General features: G+C 40.4%; 1 protein-coding gene across 1 annotated transcript in view; it reads right to left on the bottom strand.

The window, feature by feature from the left end:
• pth2ra (parathyroid hormone 2 receptor a) overlaps window positions 1-7,411 on the bottom strand; it is a 48,150-nt gene extending 40,739 nt beyond the window's left edge. Inside the window, exon 1 of the mRNA XM_069154767.1 lies at window positions 6,899-7,411. Within this exon, the coding sequence (XP_069010868.1) occupies window positions 6,899-6,979 (81 nt within the window). The 5' untranslated portion in view covers window positions 6,980-7,411. The remainder of the gene's footprint in view (window positions 1-6,898) is intronic.
• Between the last annotated feature and the right edge of the window lie 14,836 nt (window positions 7,412-22,247).

The following is a 22,247-nucleotide window of genomic DNA, read 5'->3' as shown; positions in this document are numbered from 1 at the left end:
AAGGACATATTACTGTGGTTTGATGTGCATCTGATCTTTTGTAACCAAACCACGATACTACTGAGATAGTGTACGTGTGCTACGTAATATCATCAACCTGTTGGAATATTGCCATCATCACAATGTGACTTTTTTTTGTTATTATATTAAAATTATACGGATATTATTGTGAATAATACAATGTGTTACACATGTAGTCTGTATTCATTTTAGGTTTCAATTTATATGCATCACCTGCAATTTTTAGGCCTGGGGCAAAGCAGCACTTTCAGCATTCTTATGTGTGCGCAACAATACTGATTTTCTTCTGTGACTGTTGCAGTCTCACAAGGTTGCTAGTGTGGTTTTAGGCTTGTTGAATTACAAATCAATCACAGAATCCCAAATTATTTATTTGTGTGGGTACGTTTTAGGGCGGCTGAAGCACCATACGATTTGAGTCTGTCGACACAAGCCTGAATCTTTTACACGTCACCGTCAAACCATCATCCCACATTTGCCTTTTTACTTCACCTTTCAAATATCTAATGGACAGATTAACAGGTTGTTGTTGTTTCCTTGACCTCTCCTTTGGCACGGTGGTACTTTGAGGAAAACGTTGTATCTTAACATCACCATGTCAGCATGGTGATGTTGAGATACAATGTTTACCATGTTCACCATCTTAGTTTGGTGTAGCAATTGACTATTTAAAGGTGCACGTAGCTTCAAGGTCTTAAAAATGAGATAGATGTGGAAGTGCCTTAAACTGCGATACCCCCGAGTGCCGGTAGAGGTCGGCTCCAAAAAGCCTCCAACTGGACACTACACTAAATTCTCAGTCAATAACTTTTTTCCACGAGTCATTTTGGGTTTTACTGGCTGCAGACACTCGTTTGCTGGTCAGTTTTCCAGTCCATCTGAAAATAATGTCATCATTAATGAAAATAAGCTCCAAAAAGCCATGTTTTTGGGTTGTGCGTCTGTTTGATTGACAGGCCAGTGGTGAAGTCGGGTTACGGCTATCGGTGGGCGGGGTTTCCAATCAGATCGAGTCAGACAATGTGACAGTGTTTAGTTGGGACCCTGGTGTAAATCTTGATATGCTCATATGCCACATATATACGTGACAATTATTTAACATTTGAATGGAAATTAAAAGTATTGAAAAAGCATGCTGGTGAGATTATTACGGTACTTTTAGGATGGATTTTTAATTAGGTCTGACCCGGTAAGGTTGCCGTCATGTCTTGTACGTAAAGGTTACCAGGATACTTAGCCAGAAATTAGACCAACATATTATAGGGCTATCAGATTTACTTGCATGTCTTGAAGGGGCTAAATATTTATCTGGTGGTGGACCATAAATGTCAGTTTATCATTTCATTTGAAATCCAACCAATAGCCGTTAAAGTATTTCAGTTTGGGACCAAACAGAGCAACAGAAATCGCCTTGCACAAAGCAGCGCTTCTAGCATGGCGGAAACAGAGAGATTACAACACATCACTGCTCTGCCTGAATGCATCTTTTAAACAGATTTTTAAGTCCTTCCCCTTTAATTAACCCCCTTATCTCAAAAGATTATCTTTCATATTTAGTCCAAGCAAACAAGATCTATTTTTTATTTTTTTTATCTCTCTCCTTTCATTCTCAAGACTATTTGGTGAAAGATGTTGTGATGCCCTTTAGTTCTGAAACACTCTGACACTTGATTTTTACTGAAGCATGCTTGCATATCAACATATAAATAAATATAATAATAAATATAAGTAATTGAAGATCAAGAGGTTTTTATTTGGTGTGACAGTGTGTTCAAAGATTTTATGTTTCATCTTATGGCTTTTTAATCTTTCTTTGATGACTCAGCGTTTTATTTTATTTTAGTCCCCCCCCCCCCCCCCCCAAAAAAAAAAAAAAAAAAAAAAAAAAAAATTAAAGAAAAACATTTTACTTACGGTTTTCTTCTGCTCAATTATTTTCACTTGACATTTTTAATTATCAGAAGTGGAAATACTTTGTTCTTATCGAAATCTGCATTGTTTTTCCTCGGGCCGTGTCTGAGCTGGGAGTTACTTCACTGCTGAAATCCCAAGCATTTTGTCATCGCCTGAAGTTAGTTTCCCTTTTGGATACAAATGAGAGGAAAAAGCCTGTGCCTCAGATCTGCAGTGTCGGGTCAATGAATAAATGCGCAAGTGTCAAAACAGGTATTTTTATCTTCAGCAACACATTCCGACAATGTCAGTCCTGTAGGCGTTGCATCAAAGGTTTCACCATCTCTACTTGTCTACAGAGCTTGAAATTACTCATGGCATGTGAAAATCTGAATAAAAACGTCATTACATTAGTTGTTATTGTACCAAGTTCAGTTCATAAAACCAAGTACAATTTGATTTCTAATGTTCCATTAAGCAGAAAAAAAAAAACCACGCGTACTGAATGCTCTTATGTCTTACCATTGTTCAGATGTACGTTTTAAAGGTTGGCAGAAAGCGTCACCATTTCTGAGTAGCGGTGATTATAGTAAATTACTTTACATCTTGCATCTGACAAATGGAAGGAAAGCCAATGATCTTTATCTTCTTCTATTGTTCAATGGCTGATGATAGTCGGCCTCAACTTGCTGTAAATCCGTCCAAACCATTCAGAAAAAGGTTTTTTTACTCAGCAAACCAGACGGACCACGGTTACGAGGGTGAATCAATAATTTCCCGAGACCTTTCCTGGCTTCGGCGTTTCCTTCATATTGCCTCCTCACTCATCTCACCTGCTCCCAAGTTCCCCATCTTCTCACCTGCAGAAGCAGGGGAGGCCCTGCTATTCAGTATATCTGCTCAGTAGGTTGCTGCTCCTGGGGTTCTTTTGAGGAGATTTTCAGTTTGTTTGTTTCCTCGTAAATTCTGCCAAAGTTTGGCTGAAGAATGACTTGTTTCTTCTTTTGTCTCTTTCCTGCTCTGCTTTTGGACTCTTGGTTTTGCTGACTCTGCCTGTTTTGGTTTTTTACCTGATCGTGCAACAGAGCTCGTCCCCTGTGTTTTGATATGCCTGCTGGTGATACAGCGCCTTGCTTCCTGTGGTATTGGTTGTCAGGTAGCATTTCTGAGCTGCACCCTTTTTTTTTTTTAAGTAAAGTTTTGCCATCTGAACGTCTGTGTTTGTGTTTAGGGTCCAGTCTTCTTTTTATGAACTGTCTGGTAGACTCATTAACAGAAATTTAGAAAACTCCAGTGATTCCTTTAAGCCTTTAGTTGTTACTTTGGGCTGATTTTTTTTATACCATACTGAGGATTATGCGTTGTGCTTTCGGAGTCCTCATTGCTGGGCAATGTGGACTAATTTATTTTGAAACTTCTATATTCTAAGTAAAAGTGTCTCCAAACTCCTCATACCTCCGTTCTTGTTTTATTGATTTGAGTCTGAGTTTGCCCACTCCGGACTCCAATTATCTTAACAGCTCAGGGTTTCACATACTTTTTCACGCCTACTCTGTGAATCTTTGAAATATTTGTGCGTTATTAGTTAAAACAGGTTGTTTTTGTCTATACATGAAGATCTGACTATATTTGAATTGCAGTTCATTCGTGAATGCAGATAATTCGAAGGGTTCACTTACTTTTTCTTGCCACTGTATGAGACACATTACACGCAGCACACTTTCAGGAATCAAAGGTCTATCCTGTGTTTTGTGTGCCCACCGTCCACCCCTGCCAAGTCCCTGTGGCTCCTGCAGTGCCCCGTGAGAATAAAGCACTAACTGGATTAGATCAAGTGTTGCTGATGAAAAACAAAATCCAGGGAGCAACTGCATCTCCTGTAAAATGTGTTTAGCGTATAGTAGACAGAATTTGCAAATCTGATTAACTTATTAACATAATTATAGTAGGCAGAAGGAGATGGCTTACATTGATTTTGTAACTTTCGGTATAAGTGACTACAATGTTTTACAGCTGATTGCATAATGCCTAAAGTATAGTTTCAGCAAATTCTAATAGATATTTCAGGCAACATTTGATGTAAACCACATTTTGGAAAATTCTTCCCTAGAATTATCATATTTGGAGAAGAATAGTCTAGAAACACATGTAAAACCAGGGGACTGGAGGTTAGGCATCACATTGCATATGTTCACTCCACACTTGGACATGATGTCCTTGTGGAGGTTTTCTTATTAGATGTCACTGTAATAAAACTTCAAAGCACATCTCTATTCTCTCGTTGACAGTTCTACAATCTTTTCAGATGTAGAAGTAGAGAAAGCTGCAGGCAAAACCATGCACACTTTAAGATATGGTCGATTTACTGATTTAAACCATTTCTGTGTTTCATGTCTGTGCGCGCAGAAATGAATTAACAGCATGTCTGATGTTAGTAGCACAAACTTCTGTATCAGAATCGTTTCCCCAGCAGCAACATGTTCAGCAAATTGAACTTAATTTCAGCCAACCTATGGACATACACTAAAGTGAAGCTGTGCCTTTTTGGGCGAGCACTATTTTTTTCATGTCATAAATCAAGTGTACATTTCAGCCAACGAGGCAACGTGGCCTCTTCTAGGCTCTGAATGAACCTGTTTAATCCCACCGGTCATGTGATCACATGTTTCTGGAAGCTATCAAAGTGTTAATGTTGGCTTTGGGCAAGAAATGTAACTTTTAAATGAAAAAAAAATGGATTGTGTTCATTGAAATTCATAAATGTTATGCGACTAGTGTGAGAGATCACATGTCCAGATCAGATTACTTCCTGTTTGCACCACTGGAAGACAATGTCTTCCTCAGACTACTTCAAAATGAAGTAAAACACATTAATTAACAGAGAACTATCATATTTTACACATATATTCTTTAAAGGGTCTACTACAGATATATGTTGCTCATAAGAGGTGTAAATTTATTCACTATTGAAAGTGAGTCTAAATATTTCGTAAATTGAATCAACGTATAGTCCTAATAAAAAAATAAAAAATGTGTGTTAGGCAGGTTTATGGAGTAAAGTACTCTTTTTTTGCATAAAAGATTTGGGGATTAAACAGGTTCTTAATTCCCTCATCCACGATTTGTTTCATGACTCAAATAGGTCTCCTTTCGCACACTGAATCCCAGTTGGAGAAACAGTCGACACGAAGGCTTAACAGGTGGGATTAAGACTGAAGTGTGGGTTTTCTTCCTGCATGGCAAAATGAATAGCGAAAACCTTAGAGAAAACGCTGAGAGAAATGGTGACAAGCATATGAAACCGATGGCGCTGTACAGAGAGAGGCTCCTACCTCACTTACCACTGATCAGTAAAGGCAAAGCAAGTGCGGGAAAATCACTTCAACAAAGGCATTTGAAAAAGCTTGACAAATATGGGAAGCCTAAGAATAATCCCAGGTTCAGACTATAACAATAATAATATCCTACCCAGTTGTATTGGTCTTAAAGTGACATACATGGCAGGGTTTTCCCTCGGTCTCTGGAGGGCTTAGGTGCGGTCGTAAGTGAGAGGTGGTCGGCAGTTATTTTACCAAAAAAAACTATGCCTTTTCACATCGTTTTGGAGAATTATCATAACAATATCAATTTTAAAATGCACTGCCATTAAAATAATAATCACCAATCACTGGCAAAATAAAGCTTATAGAGAAGCTACAGTGTCTTAGGTGCTGCAAAAAAACACTTGGGTGCTGCACCTCAATGTTATAATAGTAGGAGAAAACCCTGTATGGGAACAATATCATGTTAGTGGAATATTTCTATAACTTTTAATTACATATTTGGGGCTTCCAAAAAAAAAAAAAAAAAAAAAAGAAACACATGATTATTTTAATTTACCATAAGGTCTGAGGTTTTTTTTTTCCAAACTATTCAATACATTTGCTCTTTATTATACCAGTCAATGTGCAACATTGTGAAAGCAGACTTTGTGTTCATTGCAGTATTTTTTTCCAAGTATATTCTTTCCATTCACTACCTTCATGGTCGTGTTGCTTTGGCTGCTCTCCACGGTGCTGTTATCAGGTAAAACTTTCAATTCACAACAACTCTGAACAACTCTGGCTCTTCACAGGTCAGTGACTAATAACATAGCACGTTTAATGATTCATGTGTCATATATTACTCAGCCAAGACTCGCATTACTCTCAAAAGGAATCTCAGTCACTCAGTGTCCTTTGGTTTGACACTTTTGTCACCAGATTTATACCATTTATTGATTTAATTAAAAAGCACAGGCTTTTACACCACTTGATGCTGAGCAGAACTATCAGATATGGTAGTCAGTAGTCTGTAAGGCATCCAGTATGAGTGAAGCATAGTTTGGCAGCTGATTGGTTGTCCATGCAACTCTTCAAATCAGGAACAAATAGTTTGAGCCAAGTGAACATCATAATATATGCAGAAGTTCCCTAATTGCATCGATTCTGTGATAAATGATAAAAACAGCCAGCAGTAAAAAATGTTGGCCACATATCATCAGACTAAGTGTTAGACAGACAGCCGTGCATTGCCCTGGCAGACTGTGCAACCAGAAAAAAAAATTGTAACAGAAAATACATGACTCATAATATGTTTGCGCTGCTGATACTTCTCTGTAATTGTTCTTTATAAATTTAGAAGGCAAATCTCACCAACACTAAAGGAAAACACACAGATGATGCACAAATTACAGCTGTGTTTATAGCTCTTTTGACTGTTGTATCTGCTGATGGGCAACATGTGGCTGCACATTGTGCTAGTATATTTGAATATCAGTTTTTATTTTTGGTGGTGGCTCTAATATTACGTAATAGGATCTGTATATAGCTATATCGTGTTTTAATTAGCTTCATAGGGGATTATTATTGTGCACAAATATGAACTCGGTAGGATCCCCACGCCGACTATTCTGTTGATCTAAATAATTTCTCAAAAGAAGAGCTGGACTCCTAATCTTTCTTACCTGTGCGTCAATAGAGGTCCAACACAGGAAAAAGTTGAATATCCATATACGCAAGTTCATAGTTCGCCGGTCTGCCTTCATCTCGGGCAGTGTAAAAAAAAATAACTCTTATCAGTTGAATCTCCTGCGTTGCCGACGCATAATTGATTCCAAGATCTTCACATTATGAGAAAGTTTCACCACAACTTGTAGTCCAAAACGGAGCCATCCAGCGCAGTGGGAAGGACGCGGCAGTATCCAGAAATACACGTTTTTCCTCCATGCACGCGTTCCTCTCGTGCGCTCAGAAAGGTCCCCAGAAATGATTCCTCATCATTGATTCCTCCGCAGAAGAGGAGTCCCGGTCGCGCCCCGGCCCCGGGAGAATCCTGTCAGGTCCGTGATGTGGCACGCGGGGCACAAAACTGAACCGGTGTGCGAGGGATTTCACGGTCAAGCGTCATGATGAATATCCTTCCCTGTCATCAGTCCAGATGGTCGAGGCGCACTCTCTCCCGCAGAGCAAACGTTGCGCCTGGTCCACCTGCCTTGCCCAAGTGATTTGTGATTTTTTTTTATCTCCGAGCGCGCACTAAATTGCACGCGCATTGCAAGGAGAGCGGACCTGACGCACACAGTTTGACAAAGTGACTTTACAAAAATAAATAATAATAATAATAATAATTTAAAAAAAAAATTTAAATCTCTTTTTTTTTTAATGTTTTTTATTTTTTTAAATCAAGCTGGGCGCAGTTGTCTGTATTTAGCCTACACTAGGAAACAGTCAAATTCAGATACATGGCGTCACTGCATGAGCCCTAGTAATTCTATTTGTATCATGTAGTGTGACCGGTCACACTAAATCATAGGTGAACCTAATAATGTTGATGACTAATATTCAATTACATGTCCTTTTATGACATCCAACTGTTTGTAAAACTAATATTAATATTATCAGACTTCCCTGCGTGCATTTTACAATTTGGATTACAAACAGCGGTTTTCAATTAGCAGAAACTGAACTAGTTTATGTGCTTCTCAGCATAAGGTAGAAGTGTATTCACGACAAAATAACTTAAAGGTAGCCTACTCTATGTATGATTTCTAGTTTTATGAAATGTTCAAAAATGTGCATGTTTGCATGAGTGTTAAGAATTAACAAGTCCAGTGACATAATACCACCCTGCACATCAGGAGGCGATAGTGACGTCGCTGAAGGGTCCAGTCTGCTCTCAGTCCAACATGAGGGAAAGAGGAGGTCGTTTATTCTAATGTCTTGTTATAATGAATGGCCTCTAGCTGAGTTACTCATTAAATTGCCCTGTTTGGTGCAAAACAGGTAGTGTAGTGTACAGCGATTTTTTTATTATTATTATTATTTATTTTTTTACCTTTTATTTTTTGCTGAAAGCGGCTGCTGTCAAAAAATGACACTCTGAGGGAGAAGCAGAACAACCAGTTGCAGCAGGGCAGTCAAACAATGAGCTGAATTCCCTGCAGAGTTAACTGAAAATTCTCTGTGGGTTAACAAGCAATGCCTTCCACATACAGGTATTGAGGCGATCCACTTTTAGAGAAAATACTGAGTGTACTTTAGAAACAAGGAGCTACAAACTCAAAAGACTGCAGCGCCAGAAGCCAATTCATGTGAACATGACTGAATTGTTTCACAACAATACGGTATAATGAGTGATATTATACTGTAAATAAGTGACAATACATGATATTTAACTTGCTAAAAACTGACACCACAGTTTTATCACACTGTAGAATACCAGAGGACAAATAGTCCAGTCAGCTCCCTTTTCTGATTGGTCGAAGAGTCCTCTTTTTATTCAGCTTCTTTAGCGACCACAGTGCTGTGGGAGCTGTCCGTGGTGCTGACGAGGCAGGAAGGCAGCAGCCCAATTCAAAACAATGTTTTTGCCTGCCAGCTTTTTCCTTTTACCCTGTATCTAATTTGTGCTGTAATTGGGTTGTGATTTAAGAAGTGATGAGAGTGGGTGGCACCTCACTTATTAGCACAAATTGTCATGCTTTGCCAGAAGTAGTTTTGTGTGAGAAACCAGGGCTGTTGATCTGCTTTTTAATAGGTCTCAAACTGTGTATGAAGCGTTTCAGTCCAAAATCAAAACCCAGTAAATGATGTACACACGGGGCAGAGCCAGCGTGGTGACTCATTAATGGCTTATTGTATTTAGCGCATACGTCACCATACCACGCTGTGAACACAAACCTATTCAAGTAGAAGCTGTTGATGGCATGCAGCTGTCAAATTGAGCCAGCCACGACGCAAAATGGAACGGCTTTAAAATAAACCACTTTACAACCTTATGTTAGCAGGAACAATAGAGAGGAGGGACAGAGAGAGACGGATGCATTGGTCAAGCATTTTCTGATTTCATGCTTGCACGTATGCAACTTATCTCGTGATAAACATCCGAATAGGCTGTCACTAATGTATGATTTTACACCCAAGCACACATTTTTCCTCTGTACACAGTGGAAAAGGTCATCCGCTCATCTTTTTTTTTTTTTATTTCCCTTCAGCACACCACGAAGGCCTGTAGTGTTCGCCTGGGAAAGTACAATCAATGCACCCCGTTGACTCCTGAACGGTCGAGAAACAAGTGCAAGGCCTTACATGTTGTGAAAACGTAAAACCATGTGTGTGAAAACATGAAGCCTTTCTAAAGCTCATTTAGTTTGGACTTTAAACTGTAGTGATCCACGGAGCTGCTTCCTTCGCCAAGATCTGTCACTTATCTTTTGAGGCATTTGTTGTGAGTAGAAAAGAGTCTTTGGACAGTTTAAGCAGCGGCCAGTACAGTATTGCAACAACAAAGACACAAAAGGTTGTACCTCGTAGGAAGGCACTTTTATTAGACTCTACAAAACATCTGAAGCCGTATTGCCCGTTTTATAGCATTTTTTCACCTCTGTGAATGCCATTGTGTTGCGCCCTTGTATATGTATTTCAATCAAGAAGGAATTCAATGACCAAAATGAAAAATGTCGGAGATATGAGACCCAATCGTGATTTCATTATGTTTGTAGGGGCTGAGGCGGCGCAGTATAGGAAACCTCAAGGAGTCTAGACATGGGTGGTGGTGAAATGGAAAGAGCGCTGAAGGTCTGTGTTGGATTCTAACCTTCATTCAGACGCATTTGCTTTCATGACATGAGTCATTTGTGTTCACTTTAGTTTAAATAGATTATGTTTGTTTGTAAGTGTAAACTCCTCGTCACATCCTGGTTCGGTCTCTTTAACTCCAGCAACAATCAAATGTATTTACAGAACCGTTTATCTCAAAAGCCTGTCGAGCTCAAAGGAAGCTGTTTCTCTCACGCGAATTTGGGACATTGATTTCATTGGAGATGTGAGTAACACAATGTTTCACTCCTACGGGGAGAAAATGTAATGTGAGAAAGTGTGAAAAAGAATATATACCTCACAAATTATCCCATTATTGTCGCTTCTGTGTGCAGACTAGCGGTGGAGTTTGGTTCAACAAAGGAGCTTTGAACTTTTCTTGATGTGGTCATGTGGTTCGCCGTGATCTCCCGCTGATTGTTTCTTTCCGTTTCCCGTTTCCAGCTCCAGCTTCTTTAGCGGCCATTATAATTTATGAAATGGTCATTTGCTCAGTATATCTGAACAGGAAAGACTCAAATTCAAGGCTTGATCTCAGAACGTCGGTGGCCTCGGTCTGCACAATTTAGGTTTTCTTTTTTCACACATTTTATTGTCCACTTTAAGTACCTTCACCCTGATCATTTTAAGGAATTTCTGATGAACTGATAGAATATGTGCACATATCGGTACTAACCTCATCAAGTGGACAAAAGAGTTGGAAAATATCAGCCAAAGTCCAATACAATGCATCCTCAATTTAGATGAAGTACGATGTGCCTTTTAAGTTTTTATTGAAATGCTGTTGCTTTGAATATAATATCATATCTCAGAGTAATTTGTGTTACACAAGCTGTTGCAGCTTTAGCTCACCTCAGAGTGCACAGAAAGTTCTGTCAGGAGACAATAAAGTTTTTGGGAAGTTATATTCAAAACAGTTTACTTGTCTCTTGATAAAACGTACAAAAATTAATTGTAAGTACGTAGCTGGCTTGGTGACATTATCCAAGTAAAAAGTTGCTCGTTTGATCCGCCTACAAACCTCTGCAGATGGAAATCGAAACCCCGCCTGGACAAGTGTTTTGCCTTGCGGTAAATTTAAATGTCAAAGCTGAACACTTGCCGCCTTGTATTTAAAAATTACACAGATAATAGGGGTGTAACTGTCATCAAAAATAAGGTCCTCAGCAAATCCTTTTTTTTTTTTTTTTTGCCTCTGATAAATTACCTGTCAAACCTGACAGGCTCTCGGAGAGCGTGGCTGTTCAGCTGCTTCAGCCCCGAGTGCCTGAGATGAGAGAGGACGTGAGTGAGCTAAAGTGCAGGAGGTCCTGGAAACATGGAGTCTGTGATGATATGAATTATACACTCTTCAACCTGCTAGGCTGTTGAACACACTTCTGTTTGTGTGAGTTGTGTAAAGTCTGGAGAGCAAAGAAAATTTGATTTCTTTGTCTACCATCATTCTGTAAAAAGGCAGTGACTGCACACGTGTATTAAGCAAAGGCTGAAGAAAAGGCGGGGGATACGTTAGGACACTGTGATCAGCTCATCTAAGACTCTTAAATGAAACGATACAAGTTTTCATCACGACAAAAGGTTCATATAACTAAGATACCAGTTTTACATTCTTGGGTCGATTTTCTCTTAATTTTGTTGCACTGAAAATGTTGCAACACGCTGATGTAACACATTTGTCTTGAATACAGTTCATGCCCTGGAAACGGTTAACTCGGCTTCTTGCAAAATGTGTGAAATGGTTTGTCAGGCAGTTTAAAATGATTTCGTGATTTCGCTAAAACCTTTCCGTCACTATACCTTAAATCCTAAACTGTGGAGTCACACCCACGATGTCAGTGTGTGCTCACAAACAAAACTGCACGCACAGTGTACTTACAGTCTGTAAATCTGGACTTTATTTATAGTCCAACCTGGTATCACCCCAAAGCGTGTAAAACATCCCTCAGTCCACCAGAGGGCAGCGTGTCCGTGTCACGTTTGACTTCGTCCCGGTGTGAAACGTAAGGTGCCTCAGGTTTCGCCATCAAAAACCACGTAGTTAGGGTTTGGAAAAAAAAAAACCACATCATGTTCAGAATAAAATAAGCGGTACTTAACTTACTTTACGTGAGTTAATTATGTTACGTTATATAAATAACTTGCGTTACTGAAAAGCTTTCTCACGGGCTCGAACACTGGTCGAACAATGGTGGTCTGGTGTAATCTAATGTGTATTACATTCTTTTGTGTGACACTGGCCAGTGGTTTAATACACCAGTATAATTGTGGTGGTGAAAATTTGAATTTTTTTTTTTTTTTTCCGATGATAATGAAGACAGATGAGGGTAGGCAGGAGCCTGATTTTTCAAGGATATAAAAGCAGGCATCTCCATCATACAGTTAATCGTAAAAAGGGACACTGAGGGAAGCAAAGGAAGAGGATTTACTAAACACCTGCCGCAAGCACGGATCACAGCGTGAAAGAAAGGTCCTATGAAGAGTGTTTTTTTTTTTTTACAGAAAATGTTCTCCACACTTTCTCAAAGAAACATCAGTTGTAGGATTGGCGTTGAAGCAGCGCATCACTGAAAGCTACATAAATATAGCTGTACACGCTGCTGTACATATTGCAGCACTGATTTGCTTCCAACCATGCAGCCATCCTCGCTTGACCAAACTGTCCCCCTACGAGTTATGTAACTCTGCCACACAAAGCTGCATTAGAAACTCCCGTTCAATGCCAGCATTCGGCACCGACGTCGGAAGTAGTGGGAGAGTCACAGAGCGGCGCAAAGAGGAGCAGACGTAAATCCTTCTGCCTTTGTCACACAAGTTCAATGTTCCATGTCACGCCGGTCGTCAGAAGTCGTGTTTTCAGTCAAGCACACGGCTTTTTAAAGTCGCTTTGAATGTGAAGGCCTTTTAAATTGTTCTTTGGGGCGGGCAGGCTGTGGTGGGAGCTGGCAGACAGAACGGGACTCAAATTGGGGTCAACACTTAACCCAGCTGGGTGACTTATTATTACAAAAAGTAATCTCCTGCAGTTAGTTTAATTAAAAATGAATGAATACCTGCAGAGGTTCTCATTAACTTTCGTCTCCCAAATACTCAGTAAGTGGACAGAAGTTAAATCAACTCAGACTGTTATAACCAGTTTTTATAAAGTTGCCATGTTATCACTCAAAATGATAATGACAGAAATGTGCGGCAGCTCTGAACCTTTTCTCGGTCTTCACTTGCGTCGGCACAAACACATTTTTATTATGGCGTTTTATGAAAAAGAACATTATCCGCCAATGACGCATATTGTATTTTCACAAATAAAATACTCGTTGTGGAAGATTACAAGGAAGGAACGTTTGTTGGAGAGAGACGAGTGACTGACTGCCATTTTAAAGCCATTCAAAATGCAGCAGCTTGGATCAAAAGACCACATGCTGTGCCATCTACATAGTTATGCAATGGAATGCAATGTGCCAGCTTTGTTGTATACAACATGCTTTCTTCTACACACAGCAATAGCAGGCAAAATGGAAATTGCACACGAGCTGCCGTTAAAATACATTTTTATTTTTGTTTGGATGATGTCATCTGTCGCCGTTACAACTGATGACACCTTTTTTATTCCAGTCAGTGGCCTCGTCAAACAGAGCCGGGAGACGTACTCGGGTATCTTTAGTTTTTTTTTACTTAATACTCGTAATTCAAACCAATGATGTTATTCTTTATTTTAAATGACATAGCTTCAACTTTTTTTCGGATGCAAAATGTACATGTTGAAGACAGTCAGTTTGTAAAGTGTAATCAATGGTCATGGATTAAACTACCAAACAGGGTATAAAAGTAACTAAAATCAGCACTTCCGCAGACCGTCTAACATTAAAAAAAAAAGAGAAAAAAAACACCGGATTGTTGTGTCTGTACAGACGTGGGATTTAATAAGCGAGCTGTAGGGAGTCATGTTTGCCTGAGTGAGGCTCACTGAACATTTCTGTCAAAATTATGGAAATCAATGCAGGCCGGTGCACTTCGCCGTTTCCATGACTACAAAAAGCGTCAGTTCTGTGTGCTGCCATGTTCTTGTGGCCTTTTTTTTTTTGGACAATACATCATTAATATTACCAAAAAATCATAATAAATCGGAGGCACACATTCAAAGATAATAATCTGTAGGAGAAAAAAAACCCGACTATTTACAAGTATAGCTGAATATGTATTAGTGCAAGTATCTTACCGTTGCACTTTGTCTTTTCTCTCTAGAAATCCGTCCATAATCAGTGCTGCTGATGTTTAAATGAAAAAACTGTGGTCAAAGAGCTAAACTAAAAGCGATGAAATAGAGTAGGAAATCACATCTCTATCATTTTGTTCCCGTCAGTAACAAAATGCCGCAACATCTAGTGCCAAAAGTCTGGGAAAAAAAAAAAAAAAAAAAAAACACCAGGAGATGAGCAGAACTGTTACCAGAGCAGTTTCAGGAGCGGAGAGCTCACTTTGCCTCCGATCTGATACGCGTAACTGTATTTGACAACACCAGGGAGAAATAAAACCACTAATTACACTATTAATACCGAGTTTGTGTTCAGGAGGTTGCGTGTCAGGCGTGTGACGTCCTCTTTGTGATCGTACCAGGCAGCGGCTGCATTATTAGTTGACACTTTGGTATAATTCCGTATGAAAAATTTAATTTCATCCAATTACCACAGAGGTCACTGGTTTCTGGAGCTTTAGGCTTACCATATTTGAGCTAGATAGCAGGGAGTCATTGTGGTGCTGACGGACTAATTGGACCTTTGCTCCACAGTTTAGTGGAAGTTCACTCATCGTCTGCTTCCCTGCCTAAAATAATGTGACTCAACATCAGTCAAGCTTTTTTTTTTTTTTTTTTTTTTACTTTTCAGAACCATGTCATAAAATATAATGTATCGGATATTGTAAATCACTGGGTTATTATTATCATTATCTCAGCAATGCAATACAATATTACCTGGCTGCAGCGTGACATAATCGTGGTTGGCCCCGTTGTAAATACTTTCCTTCTTACCCTTCGCCCCAAATGCTCCCAAAAACACGTACCCATGCTAGTATGCACACAAATACACACATTTAGATGCTTGTCAACTTCTTGTCCATTTCCTGAAGAGCTTCTTGCCAAAAGGATGAAATATTCAGAAAAAAATTGTCACAATGTCAACGTTATCCCAAATGACAGAGAGCAAGGTTACTGGACAAATGAATTACAATATCCCAGCATGCCTTCTTTCTTGGTAACTTTGGTAACTGGTGCCTGATTGGTCCATCTTTTAAAACTGCTGAGCAAGCCTGAATGCAAACAGGGTGTCCAGACTATAATCACAGTGGAGCCTAAAGCTGGGAGCAACAGTTGGGCAGAGCCAAGCAAGTACTGACCTGGCTGCGCTGTCGATGGTTACATCATTGGTAGCAAAAGTGCTAAAGCCAAACATTTGTCTTGGGTGGTTTCCTACCTCACGAGTTAACTGTTGCTGGATCAAATGTGCACATTCAGCCAAGACGCTATCCAAACATACACCAGTTTGTTGCGTGAATATTGTTAGTTCACCAACATATTTCCAAGTCAATTAAACCATTTCATGTAAAGGGATTGAGTTTTACGAGGTGTCTTAAGGTGGTTCAGTGAGATGTTGCGGTGGAAAAAAAAAAAAAAAAAAACTCTCAAACTGGAACAGTTGTCGGCGCAATTCAGGATTTAATTTGCAGTCACACATCTGTGAAAAAACCTCAAGGACACAACCGAATTAAATGAACAGAAACTTGAATTATCCTGGAGTTAGATAATTCAGTATCATGACTGAAGGTTCCAGCAGGTAATTATTGTGCGGAAGGAAACTTCATGAATCTGTACGTGTTGGAGTGGTTGGCAAGAGTCCGTTTTAACTTTCAAGGAAGTTGCGCCAAAAGTTTTTGAGTTTTTTGCAGAGCAATTAGCTTTTGAACCCTCATCTCAATTAATGAATGCAGAAAATGATTCCTAATATTCCACACTGCAGGAATGTGGTAAGATAGTAAATAACCCAGAGTTAATGTGATTTTTTTTTTTTTTTTTTTTTTTTTTTATAAATGAACTGCATAAATAGAAAAAGTAGTGGCTTTTCAGGTTGTGAGAAAATTGACATGACAAGTAAGAGGAGGGAGCGGACGCAGCTCGATCACGGTGCTTTCATCTCGCCGCGAAGCGGCGTCGCTTGTCTGGAGACGGTTTAGTTACAGGAAGGATGTTTTCTTTGCATTTCTTAACAAACCGCAGCATCGTGATTCATCTATTGTCATCTGTCAAGTCTGGACAGACATTAATGGAAACTGCGACTCGACCGGTCGGTGGAGGCGCACAGCTACCGTAGACTGTACGTCATGAACGTTACCTCTGGAGCTCTTTCCTCATCCGGATCCAGTGTTTAAGGACACAGACTGAAATTTTTTTTTTTTTTTTAAATGACAATACAAACCGAACTAAGGATCCAAAAACCCTCAAAGTCCCCAAAACAGACAACAAAAACATGTCAACTTAAATCAATACGTCGCGGCTCCGACAACAGCGCGCTCATTATTTCGTTACCTCGTGCACTTTCCCTGGAGGCCGTCAGTCACATCCCAATTAGACCCATCGATCCCAGTCACGCATGTGGATTTATTTGACGCCACGTGTCGGCACCGTCGATGAAATGACGGAGAATATGCGAGTCAAACAAATTGAACCTTCGTAACGGTAGCCTTTCTGAGAGGAGCTTTACTACAGATGCACAGACAACGGGTTGATTATGATGTCATTTTATTGCTCTGTGGTCCCGTCACTCGGATATCCAATCTTTTTTTGTTGTTTTGGCCTGTTTGCAAAACAGCACATTAATAATGCGTATAAGCGACAGAACATAGTTATGAAAACTGCGGTGCTAGGACAGGTTGCAGGAAGAAACAAAATCTTAAACGCTAAAACATATTCAAAACCTTTCAGTGCAGCAACATGGATAAAAAAAATTTTTTTAAAAACCTACATTCATTTTCCATATCATCTGATAAATAACTGAATGTTTCGTTGAGAAATTCGTTTGACGAAAAAGGTCGTCACCTAGGATTTTAAGAATGTATAAAAGAAATGTCATTATTATATTATTATTATTATTATTATTATTATTATGTTGTCACTTTTGTGTCTTGCTATGTAGAGAGAAAAACGTACCTGAAATCTGTAGATAGTAGACCCTGACTAATTTATTGGTTGGCTGATTCTATGGCCCGATATTGGATTATTGCAGATATATCGGTATCGTCGTATATGTTTTCTGATTGGCATCTTTCTACAGAACATAATGCAGCGATGAATGTAAAATATCCCGCCTCCATTACGTTGTCGCAAAGGTTTCGGTCCCTGCATCAGTATCAGAATTTATTTACTTCCTGATGTCGGTATCCACCCCCCCCCCCCCCACCCACCCCCAGTTCACCCCCCACACACACACACACTCTCACACACACACTCACACACACACACACTCTCACACACACACACACACTCTCACACACACACACACACAACAACTATTCAACTAACAGACTATCCTGGTTAATTAGCAGGCTGGGATTCAAAGTGTCTCCCAAAGCACAGTCAAACTAAAATCTTGTCAAACATTTGCGATGAATGAAAAGTTCTTATTAAATTCAACTGAAACTACATACAAATAATTGATGACCCATTGGTGTGTTTATCTGGTGGTGATTCATTACCGTTTGAATACAACAAAATGCACAACATGCGGAGCTATTAAACAAAACAATCGACTCGCGTCACTTTGTGATCTTTCGTGGGTTTTGGTGCCCAAACGTAAAGCACTTTGTGCATTTATATGAGACACAGACAGCTTTGATAAAACATCAGTGCTTGATGACCTTGGACTGACAACTGGTTGGTAACTATTGGAAACGCGTCAATAAAAACAGAGAAGTAGCAGAGGCCAGGGCTTACGCTGATGTCTGGCAGACAAAGACAGACGGCCGAATGAGTGCGGAAGAATACCAACGGTTCCGCAGGGCGGTTTGTTTGGATGCAAAAGTTTAAACGATGAAAGAAAAGTATGAAACGCGCAACATTAATGACGCATCAAAAGCAGCTCTCAATAGGTGTGTTGCGTTGGCTGCTGGATGGGGGGGTGCGGTGGCGGAGCAGGTCGGGGAGGCCGGGGGCGGGGGGGTGAGGGTGGGGAGGCCCGGCTGGGGAGCACTTTGGTGAATGAGGAGGAGAACATCAAATTGGATCTGATGTGGGACTGGAAGACGGGAAGACTGGATGTGATAAAGGCACAAATTAACGTTCCAGCAGCAGTGGAGGAAAAGTGAAGGACGGGAAATGTTTGCGAGGTGAAAGAAAAAAAAAAAAAGAGAAAAGAGGCAGTTTTAGCGGTCTGAGCGATGTGGTGTCCAGAGGAGAGTTTGCCGTCGAAGGTGTGTGGAGAGGGAGACGGAGCGGAGTTGTCAGTGGTAACGCAGAAGTTATGAGTTGTTTTGGTGAGGGATTTCAGATCGATGATGATCATCTCTGACTTATCACAGATCACTTTGAGAAAGTTGGCTTCGGTCCATGATTTGACTTCGGTGAGGCAGTGGGCGGATAGAGTGATGGTGATGGATAGAGAAACAGGGGAGGGAGGGCCTTTGTTCATGTTAATATGACTGTTGGATTCTTTTTCTTTTCTTTTCTTTTCTTTTCTTTTCTTTTCTTTTCTATAGATAGATAGATAGACAGACAGACAGACAGACAGATAGACAGATAGATAGATAGATAGATAGATAGATAGACAGACAGACAGACAGACAGACAGACAGATAGATAGATAGATAGACAGACAGACAGACAGACAGACAGACAGACAGACAGACAGACAGGCAGGCAGACAGGCAGACAGGCACTTTATTAATCCCGCAAAGGGATTTTTTTTTTTTTTTTTTTTTTTTTGCGCTACAGCAGCATTTATAGATACAGGCCAAAGCAACAAAAATAATAGAATTTAAAAAATACAGGTAGTAAAAATATTAAATATCAAAAACAAATTAAAAATGCACAATATATACAATACAAAATATAATAATATTCAATTAATCTAAATTAAACTAAACAACAGTGCAAAGAATTAAACAAACAAACAAACAAACAACAGTGCAACGGGGGTTATTGATATGTGATGGATTGGTCCAGAGGCGAGTTATTGAACGGTGATCTCAGCGGGCAGGAATGATCTCCTGTGTCGGTCCTTGTGACAGCAGCTGGAGGAGTCTGGTGGAGGAAGTGCTCCTCCGTCCCTGCAGCAGGTGGTGGAGAGGCTGGTCAGGGTTATCCATTATGGATGACAGTTTGTTCAGCGTCCTCCTCTCCACCACCTTTTCCAGACCAATGATGATATATTTCCTATTTAATCTGGCTGCGTGTTTGGAAATGCACATACTGTGAAGGTAAACTCTGTTTTCTTGTGCGTATCTTTATTTATATTTTTTTCAAACCTTCCCCGCCTGATAAAAACTGACCTGGACACTTTTTTTTTTTTCTTTCAAAAATGTCTTTCACCGTTTTTTTTTTGTTGTTGTTGTTTTTTTTTGTCTGTTCTCTCTCTCTCTCTCTCTTTTCTTTGCGTTTGTAATGTAAGGACGTTCTCCGTGTTCCCTCCTCTCCGTCTTCTCTCTTGTGTTGTCCCGTTTCTGTCCCCTCCGTTCCTCGTCCATCCCTATCGCTGCCGCCCTCTGACCTCTGACCTCAAGACAGAAACGAAGGTAACCCCGGTGTTACGCGGGGGATTTTTAAACCCTCCGTCCTTCTCTGGCCCCGCCTCTTTTGTCCACGCCCCTTATTCCTGCACTTTGGACTTGACGATAGGCTCCTGCGCGGGTGAGGAAATGAGAGCAGCGAGGTGGGGCAGAGTAAAAATGGCATCGAGCACGATGGCCCCATGTGTCAGATGAAATAAATGTGCGACGGATACCCCGAGGAGATTGTAATCTGAGGAGAGATTTCTCAGCGAGGTGGTGATGCCTGGCTCGTGCCAGATAAGTGACAAAAATCATTCTTTTGCTACAAAAGCTCTTCGTGGCACGCGGGCTCCGTCGATCTTACTTAAATGTCAGCTTCTTGGCTTTTCTGTCCCTCGGCAAACAGCCGTCTGTCAGTCACGTCTAAATATATTCAGTAAACTACACTTTTAAACACGTCTGTTTTCTTTTTTTTTTGCCCACACAGGTTATTTATATTTAAATGAGCTGCACATATTTATTTATTTTTTAAACAAACTTCCAGAAGACTCGGAGCAGAACGCTTTTTTTTTTTTTGCCATTTCATTTTACATCCCATTTTATTGTTCAGACGTTCAAATTATGGTTCATAAAATTGGCTTTCGGCTCCTTTGAAATCATCTTTGGCCCCCATCTTCTGCGCCGTGCGCGCGCGTGTTTGTGTTGAGCAAAGCCTTTCCCGTTTTAAGTCATGAGAGAGAAACAGTCCGTGAAGTGCTGACCTCCGGTGGCGAGATCCTCAAACGGCACCGGGAGGCTGGGAGACACAGGTTGTGATGGAAAGTAGTGGAGCTGGAGACCGGAAGAAGAAGGTTGTTTGTATGGCGACAAAAGAATTCAGAAATAACTTTTTTTTTTCTTTTTTTTTTTAGGATCACAAGAAAGAGAGAAACGATCCCTTTTGTGCTTGATTGCAGTTTGTGGTTAAATTAGTGGCGTCGCGGTGCTTCTGCTTTATAACAGTTGCTAAACTTTTTTTTTTTTTTTTTTTTTCTCAGAAAGGTGGTTGTTTGGTTCATTTTCTGGTGGAAAAAAAAAAAAAAATCTTCTCTCTCTGCAGTGTCGATCATTTTAATGACGTGAAGGCTACCTTCTGATCCAGTGAGCTCTCAAAGCTCGGCTGCATATCCACGTTGGAAATATTGAACGTAGAAGACTTCAGGTGTTATTTATTTATTTTTTTTTTCCTAAATTCACCACTGGAGGGTAGAAACCATATCTGTTTTCTTAACAAACCCGAACACCATCTTGCATCTCTTTTGTCCCCCGACTCACGTTGAGCAACCCCTCCTTATCAATTTCACTCTGAAAGAAACATGAACGTAAATCAATTACACAGAGACGCGGGACCGGTTCTGCGTGTGTCCCCCCCCCCCCACCACCCCCCGAGGGGCTGAAATCAATGAGGCGAAATGGAGCTTTCAGCATTCTCACAGCGTCGAACCCGACGCACCCCGACGGGTATAAAGATTAATGAAGGTGAGCTTCTGCTGAACGAGCAGAAACACGTGTGGCTCGCCGGGTCTGTTGAACCACGACTCTGATCGCAGGACGAGTGCGTAGCCCTGACTTCTAACATCCTGCGTCTAACCATCCGACGACAACAACAAAAAGAAAGCAGTAAAACGTGAAGTCACAATACTCGTATCTTTTTTCTTTTTTTTATTGAAATATAATCGACTCCTGAGGCTACATAAAAAGGCCACAGTTTGTTTGTGCCTCGTCTAGCTCCTCAGTCTGACACAGCCGGTTAGAACAAAACAGACCTGCCAAAAAAAACAAACAAAACAAAAAAACACACGCACACACATTACACAACTGCTGTCAAAACTCCTTTTTTTTTTTTTTTCCTTCTCTGTAATCCAAACTTAAAGTTTCACATACTGACAAAGTTTCAGGATGAACACAACTCAAATCAATTACATAACTAGAAAAAGAAAAGAAAAAAAAAGAGAGAAAAAAAAATGCTACCTCTCTAAATAAGAGTGCTTCATTTAGCCCACACGTTATCCAGGTTAAATATCTTTACATGAACGACAATCAGCCACAACATTAAAAACGACGACAGGCGGGACGCGACGGCAACAAATCGCCCTTTCACGAGGATCGTAACGTTCAGCTGCAACTCAGTAAAAACCTGCACATTGTGACCCGCCTGTCGGTGGGTTTGATCTCCCGGCCGACCGGTGTGCGTGGACGCGCACTTTAAGCGTTTGGTCTTCGCACGCGTCAGCCGTGAGCATTCGCCGTCCGACCGTTTGTTCGCGTCCCCGTCGAGGAATCGAAGGGGACGTTCCTTGGCCGTCGCGCGAGCTTGGTCCGCTTTGGGGAACACTTTGACATCTTAAGGAACACTCCCGATAAGACTTTTTTTTTGCTGAGCGTTAGGAAACTGATACCGGCATCCCGTCTGTACAGTCAACATGA

The sequence above is a fragment of the Embiotoca jacksoni genome, unplaced genomic scaffold (assembly GCF_022577435.1).
Source record: "Embiotoca jacksoni isolate LCO1_2020_lvr unplaced genomic scaffold, fEmbJac1.0.p SCAF_2, whole genome shotgun sequence".
Lineage (NCBI taxonomy): Eukaryota > Metazoa > Chordata > Actinopteri > Embiotocidae > Embiotoca > Embiotoca jacksoni.
This window is presented reverse-complemented; position numbering and strand designations above follow the sequence as displayed.